This window comes from Atta colombica, unplaced genomic scaffold (genome assembly GCF_001594045.1).
Source record: "Atta colombica isolate Treedump-2 unplaced genomic scaffold, Acol1.0 scaffold22, whole genome shotgun sequence".
In the NCBI taxonomy this organism is placed as follows: domain Eukaryota; kingdom Metazoa; phylum Arthropoda; class Insecta; order Hymenoptera; family Formicidae; genus Atta; species Atta colombica.
In genome coordinates, this window is record NW_017259316.1 from 503,920 (window position 1) to 517,395 (window position 13,476).

The following is a 13,476-nucleotide window of genomic DNA, read 5'->3' on the forward strand; positions in this document are numbered from 1 at the left end:
ATTAAAATTATAAAAATACAGTTTTTGAAAATCTAAAAAATGTTATAAAATATTATAAAATGATTGAAATTTATATAAGATATGTACGATTAAATTCTAGTTATTTTTTTCTAACACATATGCATTTCTAATATATATGCATTTCGCACTTTATGATTTCAAAATTCTGATTTCTGTAAATTATGTTGAGACATTGGAATGCAGTAAATAATCTTGCAGGCGAGAATAATAACTTCCCGATGTTCGAGAATGATTGTTTACGTGAGCATGAATAACTAAGTTGCTGAGATTAATAAAAAAACGTCATAATTGGTATTTATCCAATCGAAGAAATTATTAAAATTATCAGAGCTATGACATAATGCTTATCAAACCTAAATGCATACAAGATATTGATAGATTATAATTATTTTTTTATCAATAAAAAAATTGATTTTTACTATTTATAAAATTATGCTATTTACAATATTTGTACTATTAATAATATTTTGTTGATTATTTTATTTTAAAAAATTAGATACTCATAACATTTTATATTTTTATACAGAGATGAAATTTTATATTAAATATTTTAGTAAAATGGTTTAATTAAATTAATTTATTAATTAGGGTTAAGTTAAATAAACAAATAAATTAATAAGCGAGGAGTTTAATAGTTCCTCAATTGTATTAATTTATAAAATATTTTAAAATAAATTCTTTTAACAAAGCACAATTATCATTTCTTACATAAATAAAATTTCTTCTTTCTGACTGAGGTCTATTTTTTTCGAAGAATATTCTGATGTACATTGGTACAATAAGTTAGAAACAGATATAGTTTATTTCGCTCCAACTTATTGTATTAATTCAGAATATTCTTCGAAAAAGAATGGATCTTTGATATTCTTCATTTCTATTTAAAATATGTCAATATGAAGTGTCTTCGCAGTTCAATATGTCATTATTCGAAAATCAGTTGAAAATTCAATATTTCTCCGAGTAAATTTCATCTATAAATAGACTCGACTGACATTATATGACTAAGAGCTCTCTGGTAATTTTACAATTCAAATCAAACAATAAAACAATAAAACATTTCCTAAAAGGAACTTTTTATTATGTATATTTTACAAAATTATATCTAGCAACAGCTGTCAGTTATCACAGAGGACATGCATAAAGCACAATCTTAATTTCCTGCTTCCATTGACTTAATAATTTCATATCATAAATAGGTATTGTACCGCCCGCGAATCAGCAAAATAAATCCAGATATCAGGTTTCTTGTCAAAGCGAGCATCAATCACTGGTATCGCAATTTTAGTTTGATAATAGTGAAGACATTCGCGCATAACGTTGACATAGACGTTGACATAGGCGTGTATGTATATAGAGAGCAAGATGTCTTCGACCTTGACGTCAAAACGTGCTCAGTGATGATCGGTTTCCTGTGAGAGAACGCAAATATAGTAATCATATTTATTGTTGATATAAGTTTTGAAATGTTAATATTATTTACTAGATATTAAAGTTTGCGATTTTTGCCCAGATTATTGTCACCGATTTTTATTGACGTTTAAAAAATAAGAATCTCTACGCAAATATGCGAGAAATTAATATTTATATCTCTAGTTAATATAGACTTTTATATAAGTAGTTTATTTGTATAAGATAACATAACGTTTAATAATATTTTAAAACATATTAATTTTCTATATTAAAGAAATACTTTTCTATATTAAAGAAATACAATATCTATATTAAAGAAATACAAATATCTGCATTTTTTGTCAACTCTTAAAATGATATTACATGATATTATAAATTTAATTGAATCGCGATCTTTGACGTAATGTATAATTTGTTATAAAAAGAAATGAATTATTGGTAATAATTAGCTTATTACATATTTATTATTCAGCACAAGAATAATGAATCTATTTAATTCCTGAATTTCTAGAAAAAAATGCGATTTAACTTAAAGAAATATAATTGATTGTATTGTATTATATATAATTTTCTTCTATATCAAAATTATCATTTTGCTGCTATTATTTTCTCATTTGAAATCTCATATATATTTCTCAATCCTTCTATTGATATTTAAAACAATTATTGTACATAAGCTTGCATAGAATATTATATCACTTCTAGGTCAATAAATAATGATACTGAATATATATGCGTGAGATATTAGATACCTGCTCATTATAAGTACATAAAGAGATGATAAATAAAAATATATGTACATACAATTTTTCTAATTACAAATAGGATAGTTTTCTTGCTTTTCAAGACAAATTATTTACTCATCTATTTGATATATAATTCGTCTTTTGAAACTTGTATGCAAATATGACTGATAATTTAATTTAAAATACTATTTATTTTCTGATTATTCTATTTACTTTATTCTATTTACTTTATTCTATTTACTCATCAAAAATGATTCTCTTTTCATGAGTCTTAGAGTTCCTTAGAATTGACACTCACATTATTCTCACGTGTCAATGCGATAATAGTCACATGTATAACATTTAAACGCAATTTTATAAAATAGAACGGAAAAACGTATTATTAAATATATTTTTACTTATAATCCAATTTATTCTGCGTATTATAAATGTAATGAATTCACTACGAAAAAATGTCGTGAACTTCGTAAACAATTTTTATGGGAATACATAATCTATATGAGCATTGAAATGATTTTTAAAATAATTTAAGTTGTTCTATTCTCTATCTACTTGCAACATTATAAAATAAAATATGGTAATACATAATAGAGGAATATATAAACTGAATAAAAACTTTACAAAATAAAGCAATAATTTATTTTAAAACGGAGATCAAATAAAAAGAATTGACTAAATAATTAATTATTTTGGTAAATATACTAATTGGCTTATTCCATATATGTATATTAAGAGAAGAGAATGTATATTATATTGTAGCCACGTATATACATATACACGTAATTGTGTACAAAACTTACATCCTTATAATTATATATGTATATATTTAACATGTTATCTATTGTCTGATTCTTCATAAATCTGCAAATATGTATGATTAAACAATAATACATCCGGATAATTTAAACTTGCTATACACCATTTGTATGCTATTATTATCATTTAAAACGTTTTGAATGTTTAATCATTAGTTTAGTTTTTTCTGAGGTTAATGGAATAAAAATAAAATAAATAATGAAAGAAACAATAAAAGAAAAGTTTGATACAATTTATCCACGGTTAATATCCGCTCTAAATTATATACTTGTATAACATTTATTGTACTGATTGTAATCTTAAAGTCTAAAATTCTTTAATTTTTCTATGAATTTCTTTAATTTTTCTATGAATATATAATATATATCTTCACTATTATACTTCAGATAACAAAATAAATGATAAGATTCAATATTTTCGAAGAATATTCATTCGAATTTTGTGTGTGTGTGTGTGTGTGTGTGTGTGTGTATGTGTGTGTGTGTGAAATACGAGTATAAAATACACTGTATGGTGTATGTCATGCAATTGTTTAATATTTGCAGATGTAGATTGTTCCTAGGGCAATTTACGTATAATTTAAAAATCCATTAATTGTTACGTGCAAACTTTTTCTTGACACATGGAAGTACCGATTAAAAATAATCGATATTTATGATTTTTATTGTATACTCTATAACAATTCCTTCATTGTATAAGAGTTCTTTTTCTCTCGTGTCAAGACCCGCGTTTAAAGGTGCATCAATAACGCAATTGGTTTTTCCCTTGATAATTATTAGATGATTGTTTAATCCGTAATCCAGGCGTCGTATGGTACTTGACCAAAAAGGTTCTCGACGAAACTCGACATCACTTGTACTAGCTTTCTTCTTAGATCCGGTTTCATTTCTTTCAACAATTCTTGACTGTTGGTATTGATGAAAAGATTGAGTGCCGCCACTAAAATAAAAGTAATATTAGAATATGTTTCAAGACTAAAAAAATTACTATTATATTTAAATACATTTTTTAAATTGGGAGTACAAATAAATTTCCACCGTTTGCAAAGACGGCGCTACTAATAAACTATAGTTAAAATTGTTTGATGTCAAACGACATATCATAAGATTGGACATCCGGTAACACCATAACTTTGAAATATTATTAGCGATTTTGTATCAGCATCATATATTTTTTTTTGTACGAAAATGTCGAGTTTTGAATCGAATAAGCGTCATTTGCGGGAACTTTTGATTTACTTCTTTAATTTGAAGAAATCTGCAGTTGAGGCTCATAGATTGCTTGTAGAAGCATATGGTGATGCTGCCTTAAGTGAGAGAAGTTGTCATGAGTGATTTCAAAAGTTTAAGAACGGTGAATTTGACGTCGAAGACAAAGAACGTAGTGGAAGGCCGAAAGTGTACGAAGACGCGAAATTGGAAGCATTATTGGATGAAGATTCGTGCCAAAAAGAACTTGCACTTACATTAAGAGTGACTCAACAAACAATTTCATATCGTTTAAAATCATTGGAAATGATTCAAAAGCAAGGGAATTGGGCTCCATATGAACTGAAGCCGAGAAATGTTGAACACCGATTTTTCATATGTGAAATGCTGCTTGCCAGGCATAAACGAAAGGGTTTTTTGCATCGTATAGTCACTGGTGATGAAAAATGGATCCACTATGATAATCCAAAGAAGAGGAAATCATGAGGACCACCTGGCCATGCTTCAACATGCTTCAACATTGACAGCCAAGCCGAATATTCATGGAAAAAAACTCACTTGTGTATTTGATGGGATCAGCTTGGTGTCGTGTATTATGAGTTGCTCAAACCGAACGAGACTATTACTGGGATTCTCTACGGAACACAATTGATGAGATTGAGCCGAGCACTCAAGGAAAAACGCGCCCACTACTACTCCAAGCATGACAAAATTATTCTCCTGCATGATAATGCTCGATCACATGTTGCGGCGCCAGTCAAAACCTACTTAGAAACACTCAAATGAAGTTCTACCCCACCCGCCGTATTCTCCAGATATTGCTCCTTCCGACTACCACTTGTTTCAATCGATGATGCATGGCCTGTCTGAGCAGCACTTCACATCATATGAAGATAAAATTGTATCGATGATTGGATAGTCTCAAAAGATGAAGCGTTCTTCCGACGCGGTATCCACATGCTACCAGAAAAATGAGAAAAAGTAGTGGCTAGCGATAGCCACTTTACTTTTGCTTTGAATAAAACATTATGTACCGTTCTTTCACAATCAATGCTTAATTTTTGATTAAAAACGGCGGAAACTTATTTGTACTCCCAATAAATTAATAAAAAAATATTCATTTTATGACGTTTATTAGACACGTACTTAACTCTTTTTTTAAAATTAATTTATATTAATCTAATCTTTTGATTTAATTTTTAAATAAATTTTTTTATTTATCCTGAGATATATTATTACTTTGTTGTATAATATTATTGCACTGTTAAGATTATAATTTTATTCTTTTTGAAAATATGAAATATAAAAGAAACAATCTAAAAGTTATTATACAGAATTAGAACTTACGTAATATGCTATTAGTGTTGAGCACATTTTCGACTCCCATTTTGATATCCTTTACGCTGAAGTCCATTTTCAGTTGTTGCAATCTGAGATAACGACGGCCCTCATATAAAAATGGTTTTGCTCTAATAAAGACTTTAGCCCTGACATCCTCTAGAAGAAAAAAATGAAAAACTTAAAATTATGTAAAAAAAAATCGTAATGAATAAAATAAAACATATCGTTAAACTCTAATAAATTTGCATAAATTACGCTGTGCTTTTAATAATAATTGTTGAGACTATGCTTTTAGATCCAATCGGAGTGCTGTTACGAGCGAGACGCACTGTAATATGTAAAGTAATAAAAAGATTCGACAACTATCTTCTGACCGAACTTTATTTAATGATGATACAGACAAGCTTATAGATTAAGTCGGAGATGTGTTATTCGCAGCTTATGAGACTGATTTGATGACTTAACAGACTGATTCGATCAGAACCAAAGGGATCTTCACTACGATAAAAGAGGTGGAGATTCCGATAATTTTAACCAATAACATGATATTTTCGAATATCAAAAATATATGTGATGGGGATGAAAGAAATTGAGATATGTGACTGTCGATGACTCATGAATCCGTTTAGAGATAAGTCATAAGATATCTAATAAGTCATAAGACTAAATATTCGAAACAGATTTTAAGGAGATATAAATTATAGATAAAAAAAAGACTAAAAACGATAGAGGAAAATAAATAAGAAAAGTAGCAGGAAATAAGATTTATCACAAATGTTTAAAAAAAAATGTGTAGAAAAACCTTATGTTAAAAATGTGATGTTAACGTGGTATGTAATCGTAAATGCTCGACCAATCGCTTACTACTTGAGATCGAGTCTCCTATCTTGATTATTACCGGTTTTCTATTCTTTTTTTACCGCCATTAATCGATTCTTGATTTTCCGCTATATACGTCAGATGTACAGATAAAACTGTGAACTTTAATCTATCCGTCTCGATCTGCTCTCAAATCCTAACAGGTTACGAAAAGTTTTTCGAATTCAGGTACGCAAAACTATCCAACGAGTTAGTTGTCGATAGTGAGTGTTAAACACGCGCCCTGAGTGAGGGCAAAAATTTGATTAAAACCACGCGGAATCGAAACACGAGCACGCGACAACGTGGACGGATAAACAGCGAGTCTAGTGCGCATACTGTTGCTATTCAGAGAAAATTATATCTATGGGAGCTGAGAATACAGATATTAATGGCAAAGAACAAAACGTGGACCTATGCAAGTCGACAAAAACCGGCAACACAAGAAGCTAAACCCTTAATAGCCTGGAAAGAAAAAGACGAAAAATCAATCGCGCAACGGTCAATCTATATCTCACAATCGCAGAAAAACATTCAAACAGGTTAGAAATTGCTCAACAGCCCTCGAGATCTGGAATCGATATTTGAGTAAAAAAATCCTAATAAGGTATTATTATGGAAATGGCTAATAACTCATCGACTCGACGACAATGGCGATGTACAATGACACGTCGAATTTTCTGAGATGGTCGACAAATTATCAGAGTTAGCCATAGAGGTCAGTATCGAATTGCAATCCAATAATATTGTTACATAGCCTACCAGATTGCTTCCAGAATTTTAGATGTGCCATCGAGTCGAGACACACATTGCCTAATCCCGAACATCTGAAAGTCAAGATTCTTGACAAAAGCATAATCAAGAGACAACGAACCAAGATGATAATCACGCGATAATGTTTGCTCGAAAAGGAAACCAAACGAAGGACCGTCAATAAAGTGATTGATAAGGCAGAATAACTCCACTCAGGTGAAATTTAAATTTCATATTTAAATATAGATGTTATAAATGTCGCTGAATTGAACATAAGGCCATAGATTGTCGACAGACATGAGAAAAATACGAAGGCCAAAGAATACAAAAAGTAGCCGTTAGTAAAGATGTTGCTTTCTTTATTTCTACCACTAATATCGTTTCATATTCCATAGGAAATAATCCAAGAGATAATGCGTGTCTCAACAGCGGATGCACTTCACATTTGTGTCACGACAAAACAACATTTGAAGAGATTTCGAATCCTGAAAGCATGAATCTCAACCAAATTAAAGGCCAAGGAAACAGTGAAGATCACAGCCACAAACGGAAATACAACGAGAACGTATGTTTGGAAAATACATTACACATCCCTAATCTTCGTAGTAATCTAGTGATCTTACTAAGATCACCAACGCCGGGAACAACGTTATATTCACAAAGAAAAAGGCTGAAATAAAGAAGAAAACCGACGGAATAACGATTTTTATTGCGAATCGGAAGGAAAATCTCTACCTTTCTTCGAGAATCAAACAAAGAATCGGTCTGTAACGTCTCAAGAAAAGCACATAAGTCTCAGATAACGATATGACACGAGAGATTTGGGCATCTAAACTACTCTCTTGAATGAGTAAGAAAGAGGCTATACGGATTTCTTTTGGAAAAAGACGAGAATCCCGTCATATGCGAATTCTGCTCGGAAGCTAAATTAACAATGCTACCATTCGAGAGACTCTCACAGAGAAACAGCCAATTGTTGGAAAGCTACGCAAACATATGGACCGATGGGGAATGAATCCAAAGGAAAAGCAAGGTATATCCTAATATTCACAGACAACTACTCATGATGGACGGAAGTGAGCTTTATACAAAAGAAACGCAAAGTTTTGTAAGGCTTCAAAGTGTTTAAGAACCTTGTCGAGAAACAGACCGACAAAAAATCAAGCATCTACAATTAAATAACGGTCGAGAATTCTGCAATGACGAATTCGATAAATTTCAGAAAATGGAAGGAATCACACGAAGATTAATCACACCTTATACACCTCAATCAAACAGAATAATAGAAAGGAAGAACCGCTCATGGAAATGACACGGTATTTAATGACGTGATCAAAACTCTTTATCTCGTTTTGGCGGAAGCCAAATGAATACGGCGAATTATATCAGAAATCGGTGCGTCACAAGGACATTAAACAAGAAAACGCCCTTTGAATTATGGCATAAGGAACCGAGCGTGGAGCATATACGAACCTTCAGAGAATATATACTCGATAAAGCATCCAACAAAGGAAAATTCAACTCACGAGGAATAAGATGCATTTTTCTCGATATGACGACTCATCCAAAGGCTATCGAATATGGGTCTCGAGTAAGCAGAGAGTGATCATCTCATGTGATGTGAAGTTCTTAGACCAAAATTGACGAACAACAGAATCTTAGCAAAGAATTGGTCAAAGATCCAAAAAAAACACTCACCATCTATGATTTTCACATAGATTCCGAAAGCGAGAAGGAACTGGAAGACGGGACAGAGGAATATGACATTCTATCGGAGTAAAAGGAATCTAATTTAACCGATTATCGTCGATTCTCCCAAAAGAGACTCAAGAAGACTCAAGAAACTGCTTACGGAAATACCAGGCTACCCATGCAAAATATACGTACTTCTAGGAAGGGGGCAGCTGTTCTGAAATCATCAGCGAAGAAGTCGAGCATATACTGGACGGCGAGATGTCGATATATATGAACAAGAAGCGAATCGTTGAAAATCTTTTACCAGCACGCTTGACCAGACAAGGAAGAATGAGAGAACACGATCGTCGACGAAGTCGAATGTCTATTGAAAAAAGTACATGAGAAATCGTCGATCAATCCAACAACTATCATGTCATCAGTGCATGTGATCTTAAGGAACAAATTGACGCGAACGGATAGAAAGAAGAAAAGCTCGAATCGTCGCAAAAGGATTCGCTTAATGTCCAGGGATTAACTACAATGACACCGTCGCTTGGGATTTCAACGCATGCTATTAGCCTTAGCAATTGAGCACGACTTAAAAATACAACAGATGGATACGTCGGCCTATCTACACGATACTGTTGAAGAGGAAATATACGTTACCCGAACGACTCACGGAAAACTTGAAAAAAATCGCATCTCAAAAGGGTAGTAATAAAAATGCTGTAGAAATCCAAGCGGAAAGAATGCTAGAAGAGTCTTAGAATAACGACAAGATTTGCCGTCTACGAAAGACTTCATATGACTTAAAGCAAGCCAATCGTTAATAGTACAAGAAACTAAATCAGAAACTTCAAGAAATGGATTTGACGCAACAAAGTTATCAACTCAGACGGAATGAGAACCCTTGTTACTTCTATGTGGACGACATTTTAATATTTTCGCAATGAAAAAACGATCTAAATTTTATTTTACGAAAAATTACATTTTACGAAAAATGTATTACAGGAATTAGACGTGAAGGACTTAGGAACCGCACATTACTGTCTGGGAATTGAAATCACCAGGAGGAGAGACTACTATTGCATTTCTCAATCAGACTACATTCAAGAAATCTTATCACTTTTCGGGTTGGAAGACTGCAACCCCGTTTGCACTCCAGTCGAGGCAGGCACGAAACTAGACAAATCACCAAATCAAACCAGATATAAGAAAGATCGTATCAACTCATAACTCTAAATTATTTGGCAATTGCGACGAGACCAGATATATCGCATATTGTTAATTGTCTCAGTCAGTTCAACACTTATAATGAGGAAAGCCAAGAGGGTCTTTTAGAGTATTTGAAAGGGACCATAAACTTTGGAATCACGTACATCAAAGGCAAGACAAGCTTGGAGGGATTCGTAGATACTGGATTGGTGGAGCAGAATGTTTGATGTGCTTCGTCAATCCTATACTGGATTCGTCTTCATTATGAATGGTGGCGCTATAAGCTGGGAATCCAAAAAGCAATGTACAGTTGTCCTCTCTTCCACCGAGGCAGAACACAAAACGTTATTTAAAAATTATCCGAGAGATCAAAAAATGTTTTATACAAAAGTTTTACAATAAAATTATTTCTGTTCATTTGCATCACTCAGCAAACACAAATACATCTCAAACTCGTAACTCATACATAATCTTAATTTTTTTGGATCGTCGAATAGTGATGTCAAAAATTATATGAATTTACGGAAAATGTTCTCAAATTTGTCATCCCATTTTACCTAATAGTGTTACATAACAGTGATATGATTTAAATATGAAATAGCGACAGAGTTGACATATAACAATTATGTATTGAGATGAAATGTATATAATGTTTACAATGCAAAATTTGTCACATTACAAATAGGTGAAATTGTTATTTATTTGTTACTTATTGGCATTGACTCAATTTCTTTGAGTAGAAGAAGTTTTTTGGTTATTTCTTGCTATTAGAATTAAAAAAATAATTTATGTAATTTTGCAACTCTTTTTTTAAATGAAAGAAATATATTTTTTATATGTAACAAAAAATTTTCTTAAATACTATTTTTTTATGTAATAAAAAGATTACGGTTATATCTTAACGAAAAAAATGATTTTTTTGCTTATTTACTTTTTCACAGTTCAATTATTATTTTCAAAACTTATTTTTCCAGTTCAATTTATTATTTACTGTTTCGTCTATATTTTTATACCTATATTTTTATCTTCTTAACTTATTATTATTGAATAAATGCATCGCCAGCAAGATTTGAACCTACGATCCCTAGAACAATAACCTAATATATTTACGCTGAGCTAATCGCACGCTTGTGATCGAGTCATTACTTATATCTATCTTTTATTGTAATCATTCCTATTGTAACCATTCCTTATATTAATTTCATGCCTTTGTTGACAGTTTAATATTATTAATATTTGAAAAGATTACATGAAAATGAAATAATACGCTAGTATTTATTCACTTAGTTAGGAAATGATAATGATCTATGTTAAATACTTATTCTTTATACTTTTGTATCTATAAAAAAAAATCTACACGACAATCGTATATATTATTATCTAATTGCATAAAAATAATTAACTGATAGTATAATAGAAGCAAACTATATACAACTTACTTATCTTTTGGATAGATTTTATGTGCTGGCGATACTGATTGTTTTGATTATTTGTTATATTGACAAATAATGAGAAATAATTTGCAGTACTTATTGATCGATCATTTTCTTATCAATTTATCACATTTGTTGTTCCTTAATATGTTTATATAACAAAATCACTCATCTCTCAAAGTGCAAGAACAAATATAATGAAATATGCTCAAACACTGAAAAAGTGACGTATAATTTATGAAATTATGTTACATCGTAGTGATGTAATTTTTTAGAAAAGTACAATCTCATAATTTTACTAATATAATTATTACAGATTACAGTATACATTTCAGATGTAACCAAAACATGTATTATTTATATCTTTTTTCATTATGGCTTAGTGATGTAAATGTATGTTTGTTATGTCTTATTCATAAAATGGTATATGGATATAATTGTATTACGTATTTAATTCCCATAATTATGTTATGTACTAAATATATAACAAAGACATATAACAAATTATCATATTTATATCAGGATATCTCGTTTACGCCATAAAGCTGTCTTGTTATAAAATAGAGACATCTGAATAATGAAAAAAAAATTATATAACAGTACCAAGTCATGGGTAATACCAACAAAAAAATTATTTTTAATCTTTCTAATAATTATTTTAAAAAAATTATTGGCGTGAATAAATAAAGATAATTTTATTGTAAAACTTTTGTATAAAACATTTTTTGATCTCAGTTTTTGAATAATGGAAAAACTGAAAATCGTTTTACAAGTTAAAGGGCTGACCCTTTCAAACCGTTTTTCCACCACAACTAATATTTTCTAGACTTAGATTTTGTGTGTGTGTGTGTGTGTGCGTGTGCGTGTGTGTGTGTGTGTATGTGTGCGTGTGCGTGCGTGTGCGTGCGTGCGTGTGCGTGCGTGCGTGCGTGTGTGTGTGCGCGTGCGTGTGTGTGTGTGTGTGTGTGTGTGTGTGTGTGTGTGTGTGTGTGTGCGTGCTATATCTACACAAAATTTCATTAAAATCAGAATTTGACATTCGCGAGGTTTCTTGTAAATAACATTAAAATAATTATAGTTAATTTTCAACGATCTTACCATATTCACCCCAATAGTCTCCAGCACCACTAGCTTGTACTAAGATTAAAGTTCCACTAGACCGATATTTCGCGGCTGCTCTAATTCTGGGAATGCTAAAGGCTAATTGTAATTGCACTTCATCGTCAGTTAATCTCGTTCTTAGACCGGTTATTCGCAGAGCAGAGACTCCTCTCGCAGTGATATTTTTAAATTGAGCCCTGTAACCATTTGGGCCACCGCCAAGTGCGATATGCAACTCGTCCAGGATAATCGGTTCCACTTCATGATAACCCAGTTGCGGTAAACCTGCAATGCAATTGCAACGTAGTTAGAATGTTATAATATACGGCTTATAAACGAATGCAAATTCTTAAGAGTAATAAATTTTACATAATTTCTTTAAAAATATTTACTTTTTTAGAATTTGTTTGACATTTAAATGTGTCGATTAAATTTGAAAATAGCATAATGACATTTTTTAAATTGATTTTATTTAAATTTTTGAAAATTAGATTATAATATCAATCTTATTATTTATTAATTATCTTTGTCTGACTAAAACGTTTATTTCATTCAAAAATGAATTCGATAATTTTTCATCCGCTATATGTTCTAATAGCTTGAAGAAAGCTATATTGTTTCAAGTATGCCGAAGTTATACCGCACAATACAAGTGGAATGTAGGACACTGGGTGACCATTCGAATACACCGTTATAACGTGTTGTGATCGTTAACAAAATCACGTGATTACAGAACCGGTTTATTCAGACTTTCAACTTTCAGTTTATTTACAAATTATATAGGTTATTATTATAAAATATATTTATCATATATTTATCTAATAAAATTCCATGACAGGAAACAAAAATACATTACAACATATTACATACATTATAACATATTATTCAAAGTTATTA

General features: G+C 31.0%; 1 protein-coding gene across 1 annotated transcript in view; it reads right to left on the reverse strand.

Annotated features, from left to right (window-relative positions):
- Positions 1 to 3,439: 3,439 nt before the first annotated feature.
- Positions 3,440 to 13,476, reverse strand: part of LOC108687888 (protein takeout-like) — an 11,254-nt gene continuing 1,217 nt past the window's right edge. The window contains exons 2-4 of the mRNA XM_018193910.1: positions 12,577 to 12,864; positions 5,549 to 5,698; positions 3,440 to 3,932 (exon numbers count right to left, since the gene is read on the reverse strand). Of these exons, the coding sequence (XP_018049399.1) occupies positions 3,781 to 3,932; positions 5,549 to 5,698; positions 12,577 to 12,864 (590 nt within the window). The 3' untranslated portion in view covers positions 3,440 to 3,780. The remainder of the gene's footprint in view (positions 3,933 to 5,548; positions 5,699 to 12,576; positions 12,865 to 13,476) is intronic.